Below are 18,139 nucleotides of genomic sequence, written 5' to 3'. Positions count from 1 at the left end.
TTAACTAGGTAAAAATTAGATAACATAGTATTTTTTTGAAATACATTGTCTAATTTACCCCACAATCCTTTCCCATTTAGTCATTACCCATTGTTTCTTTTAAAAAAGGATCTTGTTATTAGGAAATATCGGTCCTTGGAGATATAATAATTATAACTAGTGTATGGCGCGCGCCCCGCACGCGATGTACGTAGAGAATAAAGTAGGTGTCAATTCCTGTTTTAACAAAAAAATTTGAACGAATTGTTGTTAGATGCACTTGAAGATAGTTTTGATAAAAAGAATCATAGCTAACAGTAAAGATTATTTCGGAGTATATGAATTAAGGCATACATAGATGATCAAGAAAGAAGAAGACCTTACCACATATCAAGCTAAGAACAATGAAACATATTTTATAAACACTTATTGGTAAGAGACTTAAATAGATGCACATATTTTTTTTTCTCGAAAAGCACAGGAGAACTGCGCCCCACTATATTAAAAGACGAAGAATACAAAGAGCTGAAAGACGCCCGGGATACATGCACTTCTTACGGAGGCCAACAACAGAAGTACATTAAAATATCCATGAAGGATCCAACCACCCTAAATTATATGGCTTGGAGCAGCCAGAAAGGATAACCCTTGGCTCCTGCAACTTGTCATTTCTCGCTTTCCTCATTAGCAGACTCCAGAATAAGAGTGAGGTTGGAAGAAACTCTACCGAACACCACTCTGTTTCTATGCTTCCAAACCACCGAGGCTCCCAGGATAATAAGAGGGTCCAAGCCATCCTTTCAAGTGTCAGAAACAATAGTTGAAGATCTCTCCCACCATTGTAGAAAATTGGAAATCCTCAGGTGACGGGAAACACTTACTATGACAGGAGGTGACGGGAAACAATAGTTTTCAATCGTTTCTGGTGGGAAAAAATACTAATGTAAGTGTCATACCTTTTCTTTTTTTAAAAAATAAAACAAATGGTACAAACTTACCTGTTTTGTATATATAAAGAAAGAAATATAAATCTAGAAGATTGAAATACATACCTGTTTTCAAGCGATATATCTTTTTTTAGTGTTAATAGAATGAGCATTAGAGTAGTAAACTATTCCTATGACAGAGAGGTGATGTAAAACAGTAGTTTTCAATCGTCTGCACTGCAAAAATACTAAAGGAAGTGGCACACATTTGGGAAAATAAAGAAAACAATTAGTACAAAATTGTCCGTAACTCTTCAAAGCTTAGATGCAGTGTAGAAGATGCTTGAAGTACAACACAAATAGTTTTAAAAAGTCAGCGACCAATAATTACTATTAAAATAAAAAACATCAGAAAATGTTACCTCTTGAGCATGATATCATTCTAATTTGGAAGTGAAAAGGTTTTAAAGATACCTGAATGTACCAATTCATTTTGTTAGTTGTATCATAGGAAGGAATCGAGGGTAAGATAAACCAGATTTCTTCTTTGCAAAACATTCGTCGAATGAGTAGAAAGCAGCGGCGGTGGCAATCTAATCACAAAGATGAACCTCTATTCACAATGCAGAACCCTGAAGAGTGGCAAAACGGATTATGTAGATAACATGACTATCCGTGGGCAATAATAATTAAGAGGTTTTGGGAACAAACTCAAGAAAACAATTGACAGCGGTGACATGGTTAATGTGATTTTGCATTGGAGGGAGGCCCTGTCGCATCCTAACTGCATGTCAGCGCAAAGAATGCAAATAAGTGTGTCTGCAAGGAGCTTTTGGGATTTTTGCATTGGAGGGAGGCCATGTCCTGTCACATCCTAATTGCTGACAGGATGCAGACACAAACATAGCAATTAATGATTCGAAATATTTGTTTCATCATAAACAGTTACCACCAAATCTTGTTTGCCAGCTAGCTGGATCAAATGCTCCCCCCATGGTATCTGTTGAATAGGCAGCAAAATTATTCTCAAAATATGATAAACAATTAAAAATAAGTCAAATTTGCTCATCATGAACTTTAAACCATGGAAGACACTTAAATCTTTTGATTTTCTAACATAAGTAGAACTATTGTGGTTTTGACCAAAATGACAGTTAAGATCATTTCTGTATACACCATCTATAGAACAATGCCCCATCCATCAAATACTCGAGATTGAAACACAACAGAGTTCTTCCTACTATTGTTTATCCCTTACTAAAACTCACTCGCTACAACTGGAGAAAAGGGTGGAGAAGGAAGTAATTATTTATTTGGATAACAAAAGGAAACAATTATTTGTGCAACATAAATAGGAAATAGAGAGACAAAAAATTGCACCCGTTCTTTGCCATCAAGTCTAGGATTAAATGTATCATTAGCTCCAAACAAAGATGTTGCAACAGCTAGCATTATTCATATGGAAAACATGAGATTCATGATAAGCATATAGTAAAAACAGGCATCGGCTATATAGTCATATAGATATGTCAAAGAGTGAAGCAAAAAGCATTTTCAGAGCAGAGTTAACGAAAAACACTTCAACATAGTATTAGTTGCAGTTGCAGCAACAAAAATGGTCTAATTTATATATTGGCTGATGTCATAAGACTGTGAGGCTGCATTATCTTGCTAGTGACCATTGCATTGGTATATACAGCCTAACTATAGTATGCAATTAATTAAGTATCTTGAGCATTGTTTGATATGCTAAATATACATCAATTGTATAGCTATATTTTGCTCCCGCTCTTTATAGTAGTAAGTAAATATAGAATTATTCTAGGCTGCTACATTCGTACCCTTAAAAGCTCACTCAATCACTGTGCAAATCAAGGAAATATCAAGAAGTACCTGTCGTGCTTTGATATGAATTTTGTTCAAATTAACAGATAAAATCCTGGTGGACATACATTCTCGAAATGAAACAAGGTAGTCATTTGTCCTAGGCGTTAGCTCTTTCACCATAGAGTTACCTTTCAATAGCTGCTCCAGTTCATCCAACATGTTTACAGGTTTTGTCCACAGCTGTTATACAAAGGCCTAGAAATACAGAAGAGGTCACAAAAGGTACTCAATTTACCTTGTATTACGGATCTTGGAAGCCCAAGTTCATCCACCGTCCTGGTTTGACAAGGGGCAAGTCAACATTAATTGAGATTATTGGAAATATTCTAAAAGTTAGCATCTCGATTTTGCCAAAGCAAAAAAATATTCCACAGAGCTAAATAAAAGTCTAAAAGAAAATCAATCAAGAGCAGTGCGAAGCGATCAGTACCAATGTGAGATCGCGAAGGAACAAGGCGGTGCCAGAGGCGAAGCAGCTCATCATGCGTGACAGCGGAGGTGGCATCGCGCCTTGGGCTGCTCCGCATGGATCATGCCTTCCTCGGTGTCAGCACCGACGGTAACCCGAGCCTGCGACACAAGAGCAGGTGCAACGCGGCGATGAGGCTGTCGGAGCTGCTCACGGGCGATGGCGGCGTGGACGTCCCGCGTCCGACGCAAGCATGGCGGTCCAGAGCCTGACAGCAAGGGAAAATTTACGCAATTAATGAAAGTAAGTGCCAAACAATGTATTCATGTTATGAGACATGGCTACTTGACTAATGTACAACTGCATACCCAACTTTGGCAGTGTTCAAAATGAAAGGGACAGAAATACTGCAATACAATCACAAATTGAGCCTGACCTAGATCAAAAGGGTACTCAAAATGTATCTTGCATTGTCCACATTCCATAATTAATCATTCAGCAACATTATGGAGTTGTAGGTATTCATGTGTGCCACATAAAGGGACCTAAAAGTATAAAAAAGTTGTAGGAATCATTATTGTTTGAACTGCCAACAAAAGGAGGTGTGGACAAATGAGAGTTCAACTTTGTCCCTAATACTGAAAGCTCAACTTTGAACTAACCATTAGAAGCATTTCGACCACCAAGGCCACCACCAGCACCAAGCACACTGAACATGTTCATCAAGGTGTTGAGGTTGACATTGCCTAGGATTCAAATTTTGCAGAAGTTACTAAATAAGCAAAGGGATATGTAAATCCACATAGAAAGGTACTCAATTGTCTAAAGGAGTTTAATTACATCAAGTTCTGGCCAAGACTTGGGACCCCAACAAAGTTGAACCAGCTAAATTAATCAGGAAAATGACACATGCTTCTTCATACTACAGTCACTTGGTCATAGAATATTACTATTCTTGTGTGCGAATTTTCAGTCAAGATAAATATTTAATGGCATTTGGAAGCAATGCTTAAACTGATCTTGTGGTTTGTCCAGACCAACTAAACAAACATAAATATTCTTAGTGCAAATATTTTTTTGGGTAAGCCCATTTCGAAACTACAGGTAGTAAATTCAGGGGATACTTGCGCAAGAGCCTGATTGTGTCCACTCCCTGGATCAAATAACATAAAGAATTCAAAAAACAGTTGGTTGTGCAGGAAATCTTGTGCAGGAGCAACATAAAAAATGGAAGCGTTTGCATCATCAGAACACAAATCACAAAAACAGAAACCAGAGAATATAATGTAAAACCAAATGCTCAAGATTGTTTGAGCTTTATGACTGTAACTGCAGTTCAGGCACATTAAACATCAACTGGACCTGCATTTTTAAGTGAAATCCAAACTCCGTCACATCTCTCAAACATGGCTAAAAAAGTCCAGATGGTAACTGTAGACGATTTATGCACACAAAGCATCTATTAAATCATATATCAAGTTAAATGGTACACTCCAACAGCAGTAGCAATAGCATAGCATTTGAAAGGAGAAGAAAAAATAGATGGCTAAGTATGTATATCGACAAGCTAATCAAAGCTAGTCAACACGCACGTTCCAACGCCCACAGCCCCACATTAATACATTATCCATTGCTTGGAAGTGTTGCATACTCACTGCCAAAATTTTAAAATTTTCATTTGCTTCAATCACTATTGAAATGAAGATAAAAATTACATGACCTTGCCCATGCGGATGTTGACGTAGGGGTCGCCATCAAGCTTGTCGAGTGTGTTGGTGCGAAGTTTTACACTCGCCATTGAGGATGGTGAGGCCCGTGAGCAGGGAGGAGATCCATGCCAGACATTTAATAACCAATTTAAAATCAATAAGCTAATACCTATATTTGCATTTGTGGGGAAAGAACTTTATAAATTCTTTTGTTAGAGATAATACTAAGAAGATCCAGTGAATCATGAAGGTTGGTGTTCAACCATGTATAAAATAAGGAAGAAATTTTTTTAAATCTTAAAAAAATGCAGAGTGACACATAAGTAAAAGATATAATTTCAGTACATAATATTGTAATGGGTGGCTTTGGATTCGAAAATTTTAGGATTTACATATAAAATGGATTCGAATATTTTCATAACTGCCAGATAGGTATCATGTAGTAAGGCAGTGATAGATCAATAACTGCCAGATAGTTATAAAAATATAATTTATGTTTAAGGAAAAAGTAGCAAAGACATACACCAAATGAGAAAATTTCTATGTACAACTACAGATATCAACGCAAGACCACGGCACTGCAGGCCTTAAAACTTCAAAATCTCGCTTCCATCTCCAAGTGGGGTCAAAAAGAGGTATAAAAAACCATGTGTAGAATTATCTCCGTGAACATGTGTGATAGACATATTAAAGGAAGTATCCTGCTTTCTGAACTTGAAAATATTTTTTACCAGGGTCACGATATATCACAATGTCAACTTCAGCAAGGCTTTAAATCAAATAATCCGACTGTGTATCGAATGGAACAACATTTTTTTACTTAAGCACAGAAAAGGAAAGTTGTACCTGCAGATAAGCGCAGTAAAGAGAAATCAGAACTGTATAAGTACCAATATGCAACAATACCATGCCATATAATAATAGTAATAGTTCTAAACCAAAAATACTCAGATTACTCATATCATATAATAATATCTGCTCGAAATTAAAAGAAATATGGAATCACACCCACTTTACAACATATATTACAGTTATGGTGGGCGGAAAATAAACAAAGATTACTAAAAAATAAATGGGCACATAATCCAGTAACAGAGGCTAAGAAGGTCATGTCTAACAATAATAAAGTCTATGTCGTTATACTTCCAGACAAGCTAATCTAAGGCAGCACAAATATCTTACTGTCCTACCTTCTGAATAAACCAATTTGTGTACCAGCAAGCTTTGCAGGCTAAATAATCTGATCAATAGAACTCGCATCACAATGTAATGCAACGTCATAGCTCTATAATATAATTTGAATTGACCTAAGGAAATTTCCTAACTACATCTGCCAAAATCATGAGGGGTACGGAGCAAGACCAATATGGCTGAGGTCATCGTACGCTCCTTACATATTCGAATTAGATTTATTTAATATGGTAAATTGTATTTTATGCTCAAAATAATACGGTAAATAAAATTGAGGTAACGCAATCAAATAGATCTTACAGATTAATATAATTTGTTAATATGAAGAAAAGGAGCGTTGTGTGTTTAGAAATGTAAGTTGTATACGTGAGCAAAATGAAGCTACTACCAGCCATGGACGCATGTGGTTGATTTTTTTTAAGGTAGTCCCACTCGGGAAAATAAAGTATAACTGATATCCAAAAACATCAAACCATGTTAGTACATTTTCTGAAAATTTATTGTACAAAAACATCAAACCAGCCATGGACGCATGTGAATGGTTTTTTTTGCTAGAATAAGCTTCAGAAAAGTGGAATAGATGATGTACCTGAGGCAGCACAATGTCATCCACACTGAGCACAACAGCAGCAGAGGAAAGTCAACTTCCTGCAAAAATAATAGCGCACATTCAGTGGCCATTGTATTGATGATCGGAGATAGTAACTGAACTGAGAAAAGCACAACAACATCAGTGTAGCGTTGGCCTGTTCAACCATGTCAAAGGCAGCACTTCGTATATAAAACAAAGTGCAGTAAAGAAGACTAGGAGAGGTTTGTAATCGATCATTCTAAATGAAAGATTGGCACTAACATTCTAGAAAGCTCGTTACTATCTACTACAACCATCAACTTATCAGGCAGTCAACCACATCCCACAGGAAATTAGCGTCAAAACCCATTTTGTGACCTAAAAGACCCATCCATCCTTATCTGGCTCTGTTTACCGATTGTTATCAATTCTGCAAGGACAATAATTCAGTGGGAGGATATTCGCATCACGATCTCTGTCCCAATACACAAAGATTTGGGCTCAGGCATCCTAGAGAACAATGTCAAGGACTTATGACCCAATCAAGCAATCATACTAATATGTCATCACCATTGGGTCAGGCAAGCCCATATTACAACGGTAAGAGTCACACAATCTATTAAGAATAGTCAAACAGTGCAAAGAAAATCGCCTCACATGTAACTCGACGACAATAGATATCCTCCTAGCTCCTGAATCATGCATCAAGAGCATTTCATTGTTTGGTGAAGCAGCAGCATCAAAGACCTAGAAAAAAATACATGAGGAGTTAAGGTTTCTATGCCTAACTGCCGAACAAACTCGATCAGATGGGGCGCAGGATAAATAATTCTGCCCTGGATTGGGATCTACCGATCCTCCTGCACTGGATCTGGCCTGTACGATTGAATCCTACCCACTAACCCACCCCCAACGTGGGGAGATGACACGAACAACACGCGAGGGTTCTTGTCATACCTGGTAGGGTGTTGGATGTGTGGGCTTGTTGCCGTCCGCCTCCTCGACGCCCCTCCCTCACCCTTGATGCCACGCCCCACGCCCCTCCCATGGTGGTACGAACGCGCCCCTCCCCACCAGCCCGTGTGCGTCACTGGCGGCTGCCTCGCGAGCTGCGACGCGAGGTGGTGGCGCGCAGCGATGTTGACGGAGGCGCCCGGGTCGGCCATCGTGGTGCTAGCCTCTAGAAGGCCCGAAGCAGGGATTCATGCCGGCGGCGAACGCGAGGGGAAGCAGAAGGCGGACATGAGAAGCGGTACTTGCCTGTGAGCCCTAGGTCGTCAGAGTTGCCGGTGACATGATTGCGAGGCGCGGGGGGTCCTAGCGCGGGACGGTGCCCTAGCAGCGGCGTTTGAGGATGGATCTCCAGGCGTCGGGATGAGGATAGGAAAGTTAGGCGGGGTGGTGAGGGGGACGGTGCTCCTGGCTAGGGACACGGGGGAGATGGAGGGCGGTGGCGTTTCCTGCTCGGAGCTTCGATCTTTGGGCGCCGGGGGTGACGCTAGGAATGTTAGGTGAGGGGTGGTGGGGCCGTGGGGGACATGCTCCTGGCCCTGCTCGAAGCTTCTCGACGCGTGGTGCGGAGGCCGTTTGGTGCGGGAGGTTTCGTGGTACGTGGAACTCTTCAATCGTGATCGGACGGCTCCAAAATAAGATGACGACGTGGATGGGCTCATAGCTTCCATTTTGAACCAGCTTTAATAGAATAGGAATGATAAAAACAAAAGGAGGTCAGGATAGACGGCTGCGTCGTAGATCACATCAGACTTAAAACGCCATATATTATCCGGATTGATGGTGCCAAAAGCACTTAAATTCTTCATTTCTAAGCTTGCACATATAATTAACGTTAAAGTCAAAGTAATTAATTAGTTTATGGAGTAAAATTACAAACGGCTGCAATTTAACAAGTACTACCATTGATTTCACACAGAAGAAGAAAAACCAAAAGGCAATATAGAAAACAGCAGAGCATGAGTACAATATTTTACGCACACTTTCTCTCTCACACACACATACACACAAACTCGATCGTCTTAATTAGACGTGCAACTAATTTAAGCCAAGCCAAAGCCGAGCAATATGCATGTACCCACGCACGAACACACACACAATGCATACGTACATAAGCTAGACTTACTATAATTTCTGGCATCAGCTAGCAGTCCGTTGTGCAGTGCACACGCATGCATGTCGAGATCGACGACGGTGGTCGACGACGATGGAGCTAGCTAGTAGCTAGCTGCTTGGTCTGGTCGTAGCTTATGCGGGATGCGGCGGCTAAGCGTCGACGACCTTGAAGTGGTCGCGGTTCTTGACGACGACGTCGTACATGTGGGTGGAGCGGAGGCTGGCGAAGTCGCGCGGGATGGTGATGAGGTCGGCGCCGCCGTCGCGCTTGTGGAGCTGCACGATGCTGCGGTTCTCGTAGTAGCGCTCCCAGCCCAGCGTGCCCAGCCGCCGCTCCAGCGCCTCCACCGACCGCACCACCTCGTTCGTCGGCACGTACACCAGCGCCTTCCGGCTCGCCGCCGCGGCCGGCTGCTCCAGCTGCATCACGCCGTTCTTGAACACCCACACGCCGGAGCCGGACGACCCAGACATCCTCCTGATCCTCTACACCGGCTTCTAGGCTCTTCTAGCTAGATATCTCGGCGGCGCTCTATCCCTGCCCTTTTGCTTGCCTCTACTACGTACGCTGCCACTGCTGTTCCGTTTGACGACTGTGGCTATAAATAGGCGGATAGATGCGCCCAGCCACCAGTCGACCGCCCGGCTGGCCGGCGCAGACCATGAACTATCTAGCTAGATCATCGTCGCCGTTTCATTCCAGTATCCCCAGATTGGTGTTGCCGACGCCGCCGACGCTATGACAGGACAGGAACGCAGCAACACTCCATCTGCCTTTCCTCAAAAGAAGATGCTTATGCTTCCTTCCTCGCTCCTCCTGCACCACCCATGCATGCAAGTGCTTCGATTCGATCCCATTTACTGCTTGGAATTGCTTGTTCTCTCGGATGGAACCCTCCTCGTTTATTAATTCCTACAACAAGCTAGCTCCGCATATGTAATCGCCACTTCCCTTGCACCCGTAATTCCGTAACTACAAGTCCTCACACTTTTTTTTCTAGCTAGGTATATCGTTTTTCTATACGTATCTAAGGATAGATCATAGGCAGATATATAATAAAAAATATATAAATATAAATAAAGAAAAGAAGTGAGAACAAGACTTACAATTTAGAATAAAGTAGCGACATAATCATAAAGACTCACATCAAATACACATAATTATATTAATAGTGCACAATTTGTTCCAAATTAAGCATAGGTCGTCATTATGCTTTTGGCTAAGTTTATACAAAAAATATATTAACGCGTCTATGGTATATCAAAACTGCTAAAATCTATTGCATATTGTGTATAACTTTTGTTTGGTATTATAGATATATAGCTTACAAACTCGATCAAAGTTACAATAATAAAACAACTTGCGATTTAATTAGAATGAACTGGAGGAGATATAGATCTCATTGTGCGATGGAGGAAATGCACACAACAATAAGTACCATCGGATGATTGTGTGTGGCAGCGGTGGATCTACGATGATCTCATATAGGATATGTCTACTTTTTTTGTCGAAAGAATCAGGTTAAATAGGCCATTCTAAAGAATACATAACTTTCAAGGAATAGCATGATCGGAATTTCCTTGGCGGCCGCCGGCCGCCGGGTACTGGACAACCTGAAATCACAGATCAAAAAAAGTTTGCTTCTATTTAATTGATTCTATTTGTTATCGAGAATTGTCAGATATGTAGTAGGTTAATTCCTCCTAAAACCTACAACAAAAATATAGTAACAAGTAGAGCAATACTAATGATCCAAAAGTAATTAAACTTAAACAATGAGAACATAAGGACAAGCAAATGACACACTTGATTTGTTTACTGAAGTTCTAGTCCATGTCCATAAATCCTACATCTCTGTTAAGAAGCTCTCAAGAAAACTAGATCTTTTTCAACCACTTTTCTCGCTACACTATTTGATCTCTTCCTTATGGAGACGAGACCGAGGCCTTCACAAATTTCTCTTTGCTCACCATAAGCTGATAAGCTTGGACTATATACAATTTATAAGCGGTGACAAATAAGTAGGCCCTTGATAGGTTTCCAATTCCACAGGCATTAGGAGACTTGCCTTTCCATTGTACCTTTTCTACCAGAATTTAGTGGCATTTCGGTTACAGCCGAGCAGCGATAGATGCACACATTTTTTTAGAACAGAAAAAACCAAACATTTATCTATGTTGCATCTATCTGACAGCTACGTGTGTTTTACAAAGAGAATCGGCACATAGTACGCCTTTTCCAATTTCCACAGCATAATATACTTTAGCAACTACTCCAGACCACATCTTGGAAAAGCAAGAGACCTTTTCTAGTGAGACAGCAACAGAGGGAATAAACAGATTAAGGACAAAGAAAAACCGTTTCTTAAAGCTCGGATTTGACTAGCCACACACACATTACTACTCAGCACAGCATAACTCTCGGTTAGGCTAATTCTAATCCCAATAAATTATACTTCGTTTAAATTTTAATATGTTTTAAATTTTTAAGACACATTATGTCTAATCCCAATAAATTATACTTTATTTTAACTTTTAAGATATACTACCTCCGTTCACAAATATATGACACCGTTGACTTTTTTCGAAAACTTTGGCCACTCGTCTTATTTAAAATATTTATTCAAAAATATAAAATTATAAGTCAAGCATAAACTACCTTAAGTGATAAAACAAAATCGCAAAAATAAAAATAAGAACTCTTTATTTTTAAATAACACAACTGGTCAAAGTTTTTTTTAAAAAAAGTCAACGGTGTTGTTTGGGGTCTTCTTCTCCGCCAAAGGTCCTCAAGACATAAACACCTTCGGCAAAATGCCACAAGAGGTCCGCCCCACTTCTGTCGAAGGTTCTCAAGACGAAGACCTCGGAAAGAAGCAACGATGCAGAACGCCGGAGCTCAGTAGCTTCGGCTCAGATCAAGCAAAGAAGAAAAAGACTAGATCGACCTTATTAGTTTAAGTTGCTTATAAACAAAGGTTCAAGGGTATGAATGTAATTTTACCCGGACTGCGTCCTGTGTCTATAAATAGATGAACAGTGATACGTACTGTTCACGCTGAATTGTATTCACTCTCTCGCATCCGCACCTTCGAGCAAGCCGAAGGTATCAATGTAATGTTAATCCTGTTAATATTCATACATGTTTTATGGGATACAAATATGAATGAATCATTAAGATGCAGTTATTGCCTTCATCCTTATGAATTCTTATTCGCGTGTTGAATGATGAAGGTATGTCCTTCTTGACCTTCGTCTGATGAGCATTATGCCCATGTGGAGATAATGCTTTGAAAGATGAAGGTCCTTAATCTTTAACATTGTGTTAACTTGTTCTTGATTCACAACATTTGAGAGTAAGCGACCAACATGTGTCATGTATTTATGAACGGAGTGAGTATTATTTTTACTATGTATCTAGACAAATAGTTTATGTCTAATAACATATAAAAAATTATATATATATATATAAACAAAAACATTTTATAATTTAAAATAGAATAAATATCATACATATCAAATGAATGCTCTATAGGATATTTTTTAGGACGCATCGAGTGGAGTTCAAAAGAAAGAAGAAATATATATACTAGAGTTAAATGTATGAGCGACCACTAAACTTGGCAAGGAATGCCATTTAGATCCATGAATTTTGAAAATGCATTTCTAAGTCTTCGAACTTGTTAAGTGGCACACCGCAGTGGTCGATATGATCCAAAACTGGACTTATGATGCATCATTTTTACAAGTTTAGGGATGTGTAACACATCATTTAACAAGTCGCATTCGATAAAAAAACCATTTAACAAGTTCAAGGATCTAGAAATGCATTTTCAAAGTCCATGGACTGACATCCCTTAGTTCATGGTCACCGACTGTCGGCGTTTCGACCCCGGGGGGTCCCTGGACCGACGAGTAAATTGTCGCTGCGTGTCCCAGCCCAGATGGGTCGGCGCGAGACGGAACACAAGGGGAGAAAACACTAGAGGGAAACCGCGGCCTCGTGTTGTCCTGCGCCCAGGGCGGATGCGCTTGCAGTAGGGGGTTACAAGCGTTCGCGTGGGAGAGAGAGAGAGAGCCTAGTTCGTCGGCCCCGTTCTCCCGCGCGGCCACCTTCCGTTGCCACTTGCGGCTCCCTTCCCGCGTGAGGGCCCTGGTCCTTCCTTTTATAGACGTAAGGAGAAGGCCCAGGTGTATAATGGGGATCGTAGCAGTGTGCTAACGTGTTTAGCAGAGAGGAGCTAGAGCCCTAAGTACATGCCGATGTGTCTGTCGGAGAGGTGTTGCTGCCCTGTTCATGTGATGTCGTGGCCGTCGGAGGAGTGCTTGAGCCTTGTGGAAGTACAGCTATCGGGGCTGTAGGATCCTTGCTGACGTCTCCCTGCTTCCGTAAGGGGCCGAGAACCGCCGTCGTCATGGAGCACGCGGGGCGCCATCATTACTTGTTTTACCGGGGCGAGCCAGATGGGACGCCGGTCTTGTTCCCCGTAGCCTGAGCTAGCTAGGGGTAGGGTAATGATGGCCCCCCTGGTGACGTGGTTGGTCCGAGCCCGAGGTCGGGCGAGGCGGCGATTCCTCCGAGGTCGAGGCTGAACGAGGCGGAGTCCGTCGTCCGAGATCAAGGCTGAGTCCGAGCCCTGGGGTCGGGCGAGGCGGAGTCCGTCGTCCGAGGTCGAGGCTGAGTCCGAGCCCTGGGGTCGGGCGAGGCGGAGTCCATCGTCTTTCGGAGTCGAGGTTGAGTCCGAGCCCTGGGGTCGGGCGAGGCGGAGTCCGTCATCTTCCGGAGTCGAGGTTGAGTCCGAGCCCTGGGGTCGGGCGAGGCAGAGCTTCCTATGACGCCCGAGGCTGGACTTAGCTGCTGTCGGCCCCACTCTGGCGGGTGGCACAGCAGTCGGAGCAGGGCAGACGACGCTGTTTTCCTGTCAGGTCGGTCGGTGGAGCGGCGAAGTGACTGCGGTCACTTCGGCCCTATCGACTGAGCGCGCGTCAGGATAAGGTGTCAGGCGATCCTTGCATTGAATGCTCCTGCGATCTGGTCGGTTGGCGTGGCGATCTGGCCAAGGTTGCTTCTCCGTGAAGCCTGTCCGAGCTGGGCCTCGGGCGAGTTGAAGGTGCGCCCGTTGCTTGAGGAGACCCTCGGGCGAGACGTGAATCCTCCGGGGTCGGCTGTCTTTGCCCGAGGCCGGGCTCGGGCAAGGTGGGATCGTGTCCCTTAGGCGGAGCCTTGGCCCGAGTCGCCCCCATCAGGCCTTCGCAGCTTTGTGCTGATGGGGTTTACCAGCTGAGATTAGGAGTCTTGGGGGTACACCTAATTATGGTCCCCGACAGTAGCCCCCGAGCCTCGAAGGGAGTGTTAATACTCGCTTTGAGGCTTTTGTTCGCACTTTTTTGCAAGGGGACCGGCCTTTCTCGGTTGCATTTCGTTCCGGTGGGTGCGCGCGAGCGCACCCGCCGGGTATAGCCCCCGAGGCCTCGAAGGATTGGTTTGACTTCTTCGAGGTCTTAATGCCTTTTGCGATGGCTCGGCCGGTCTGGTTGTTCCCTCATGCGAACTGGACGTTGCCCGGGTGCTTAGTCAGGTTCCAAGTTCTCGGGCTGGTATGTTGACGCTGTCAACGGTTTGGCCGGAGCCGGGTTTGCGAGAGCAGCCCCCGAGCCTCCGCACAGAGCGAGAGGACGGTCAAGGACAGACTCGGCTTTTTTCATACGCCCTTACGTCGCCTTTCCGCAAGGAGGAGGGGGGAAAGCGCCATGTTGCCCTTGGAGGGCGCCAAACATGGTGTCTCCAGCGAGTTGCTAACGGGTGATCCGAGTGGACGCCCGTGCCCCGTTCGTTAGGGGTCAGCTAGTGGCCCAGAGGCGCGCTCCAAAAGTACCTGCGGGTGATTCGCCGGACCCGGTCCCCTTTTGACTGGGTCCGAGGGCTCGATGCCTCCCTCTAGTGGGATTCCGTTACAAATAGTTCCCGCCGGTCTTGGAAATGTCCTAGGGTACCTCGGGAGCGTAGCCCAAGCCTTGGTTATGTATCGAACGTACCTAGAGTCATCCCTCGCTCTGCGTGTTCTGGGGCGGCTGTCGAACCCTTCGGGGGCCAGCCTTCGAACCCCTGATCAGTAGTGGGCGCGGAGCCCGAGTGGCCTGAGGCAGCTGTTGAACCCTTCCGAGGGGCCAGCCTTCGAACCCCTGACCAGTAGTGGGCGCGGAGCCCGAGTGCTCTGAGGCGGCTGTCGAACCTGTTAGTCGCCTAGAGGGGGGGTGAATAGGGCGAAACTGAAATTTACAAATATAAACACAACTACAAGCCTGGTTAGCGTTAGAAATATAAATGAGTCCGCGAGAGAGGGCGCAAAACAAATCGCAAGCGAATAATGAAGTGTGTGACACGAGGATTTGTTTTACCGAGGTTCGGTTCTTTCAAACCTACTCCCCGTTGAGGAGGCCACAAAGGCCGGGTCTCTTTCAACCCTTCCCTCTCTCAATCGGTCCCTCGGACCGAGTGAGCTTCTCTTCTCAAATCACTTGGGAATCAAACTTCCCGCAAGGGCCACCACACAATTGGTGTCTCTTGCCTCAATTACAAGTGAGTGTTTGATCACAAGAAAGAATCAAGAAAGAAAAGAAGCGATCCAAGCGCAAGAGCTCAAATGAACACTACAAATCACTCTCTCTAGTCACTTAATGCTTTGTGTGGAATTGGGAGAGGATTTGATCTCTTTTGGTGTGTTTTGCAATGAATGCTAGCTCTTGTATAGTGGTTGGAAGCTGGAAAACTTGGATGCAATGAATGGTGGGGTGGTTGGGGTATTTATAGCCCCAACCACCAAACTTGACCGTTGGTGGAGGCTGCTGTTCGATGGCGCACCGGACAGTCCGGTGCACACCGGACATGTCCGGTGCCCCCGCCACGTCATCACTGCCGTTGGATTCTGACCGTTGGAGCTTCTGACTTGTGGGCCCGCCTGGGTGTCCGGTGCACACCGGACAGGTACTGTTGGCTGTCCGGTGTGCCAGCATGGGCGATTCTGACTCCTGCGCGCGCTATGCGCGCATTAAATGCCGTAGCAGGTAGCCGTTGGCGCGAAGTAGCCGTTGCTCTGGAGTCGCACCGGACAGTCCGGTGCACACCGGACAGTCCGGTGAATTATAGTGGACGAGCCGTTGGCTTTTCCCGAAGCTGGCGAGTTCCTGAGGCCGACCTCCCTTGGCGCACCGGACACTGTCCGGTGTACACCGGACAGTCCGGTGAATTATAGCCGAATGCCTCTGGAAATTCCCGAAGGTGGCGAGTTCGCGATGGAGTCCTCTGGTGCACCGGACATGTCCGGTGGTGCACCGGACACTGTCCGGTGGCACACCGGACAGTCCGGTGCGCCAAACCAGAGGTGCCTTCGGTTGCCCCTTTGCTCCTTTGTTGAATCCAAAACTTGGTCTTTTTATTGGCTGAGTGTGAACCTTTTACACCTGTATAATCTATACACTTGGGCAAACTAGTTAGTCCAAAGATTTGTGTTGGGCAATTTAACCACCAAAATTATATAGGAACTAGGTGTAAGCCTAATTCCCTTTCAATCTCCCCCTTTTTGGTGATTGATGCCAACACAAACCAAAGCAAATATAGAAGTGCATAATTGAACTAGTTTGCATAATGTAAGTGTAAAGGTTGCTTGGAATTGAGCCAATATAAATACTTACAAGATATGCATGGATTGTTTCTTTCATTTTTAACATTTTGGACCACTTTTGCACCACATGTTTTGTTTTTGCAAATTCTTTTGTAAATCTATTTCAGAGGTCTTTTGCAAATAGTCAAAGGTAAATGAATAAGAGTTTGCAAAGCATTTTCAAGATTTGAAATTTTCTCCCCCTGTTTCAAATGCTTTTCCTTTGACTTAACAAAACTCCCCCTAAATTGAGATCCACCTCTTAGTGTTCAAGAGGGTTTTGATATATCATTTTTGAAATACTACTTTCTCCCCTTCTTGAACATAAAAGAATACCAATTGAAAATACTCTTTGAAAAACTAAGTTTTTGAAATTTGTGGTGGTGCGGTCCTTTTGCTTTGGGCTCATACTTTCTCCCCCTTTGGCATGAATCGCCAAAAACGGAATCATTAGAGCCCATAAAGTACTATCTTCCCCTTTGGTCATAGTTAAATGAGTTAAGATTATACAAAAGACGAAGTCCGGTCCTTTTGCTTTGGGCTCTTACTCTCTCCCCCAAAGACAAGATCCTTTTCTTGGAGCGATGGCGAAGGATGAGTTACGGAGTGGAAGCCTTTGTCTCCGCCGAAGACTCCAATTTCCTTTCAATACACCTATGACTTGGTTTGAGATACACTTGAAAAACACATTAGTCATAGCATATGAAAGAGATATGATCAAAGGTATATAAATGAGCTATGTGTGCAAGTTTAGCAAAAGAAATTTCTAGAATCAAGAATATTGAGCTCATGCCTAAGTTTGGTAAAAGATTGTTCATCAAGTGGCTTGGTAAAGATATCGGCTAATTGATCTTTAGTATTAATGTAAGAAATCTCGATATCTCCCTTTTGTTGGTGATCCCTAAGAAAATGATACCGAATGGCTATGTGCTTAGTGCGGCTATGCTCGACGGGATTGTCGGCCATTTTGATTGCACTCTCATTATCACATAGCAAAGGGACTTTGGTTAATTTGTAACCGTAGTCCCGCAGGGTTTGCCTCATCCAAAGCAATTGCGCGCAACAATGACCTGCGGCAATGTACTCGGCTTCGGCGGTGGAAAGAGCGACCGAATTTTGCTTCTTTGAAGCCCATGACACCAAGGATCTTCCCAAGAACTGGCAAGTCTCCGATGTGCTCTTCCTATTAATCTTACACCCCGCCCAATCGGCATCCGAATAACCAATCAAATCAAAAGTGGATCCCCGAGGGTACCAAAGCCCAAACTTAGGTGTATAAGCCAAATATCTCAAGATTCGTTTTACGGCCGTAAGGTGAGATTCCTTAGGGTCGGATTGGAATCTTGCACACATGCAAACGGAAAGCATAATGTCCGGTCGAGATGCACATAAATAAAGCAATGAACCAATCATCGACCGGTATACCTTTTGATCCACGGACTTACCTCCCGTGTCGAGGTCGAGATGCCCATTTGTTCCCATGGGAGTCTTGATGGGCTTGGCATCCTTCATCCCAAACTTGCTTAGGATGTCTTGAGTGTACTTCGTTTGGCTGATGAAGGTGCCCTCTTGGAGTTGCTTTACTTGAAATCCTAGAAAATACTTCAACTCCCCCATCATAGACATCTCGAATTTCTTTGTCATGATCCTACTAAATTCTTCACATGTAGATTCGTTAG

General features: G+C 43.7%; 1 protein-coding gene and 1 long non-coding RNA gene across 4 annotated transcripts; both read right to left on the bottom strand.

Moving 5' to 3' along the window:
• Window positions 1-405: 405 nt before the first annotated feature.
• Window positions 406-8,151, bottom strand: LOC100279883 (uncharacterized). 3 transcript variants are annotated; one of them, XR_556563.4, is made up of 8 exons: window positions 7,630-8,151; window positions 7,330-7,419; window positions 6,691-6,749; window positions 3,864-5,756; window positions 3,638-3,746; window positions 3,223-3,469; window positions 861-3,068; window positions 406-776 (listed from the first exon to the last, which is right to left on the bottom strand). It is a non-coding gene; the product is annotated as an uncharacterized lncRNA (long non-coding RNA). The 3 variants fall into 3 exon arrangements; XR_002263367.3 differs by having other exon boundaries at window positions 3,864-3,947; window positions 7,630-8,148; XR_556564.4 differs by lacking the exon at window positions 3,638-3,746.
• A 441-nt stretch (window positions 8,152-8,592) lies between these two features.
• LOC103633548 (flowering-promoting factor 1-like protein 5) lies at window positions 8,593-9,724 on the bottom strand. The gene has a single exon (XM_008655229.4). The coding sequence runs from the start codon at window positions 9,271-9,273 to the stop codon at window positions 8,950-8,952; it is 324 nt and encodes a 107-aa protein (XP_008653451.1). The 5' UTR covers window positions 9,274-9,724; the 3' UTR covers window positions 8,593-8,949.
• Between the last annotated feature and the right edge of the window lie 8,415 nt (window positions 9,725-18,139).

This window comes from Zea mays, chromosome 7 (genome assembly GCF_902167145.1).
Source record: "Zea mays cultivar B73 chromosome 7, Zm-B73-REFERENCE-NAM-5.0, whole genome shotgun sequence".
NCBI classification, from domain to species: Eukaryota; Viridiplantae; Streptophyta; class Magnoliopsida; order Poales; family Poaceae; genus Zea; species Zea mays.
The sequence above is the reverse complement of the archived record's forward strand: the minus strand, read 5'-3'. Positions and strand labels throughout refer to the sequence as shown.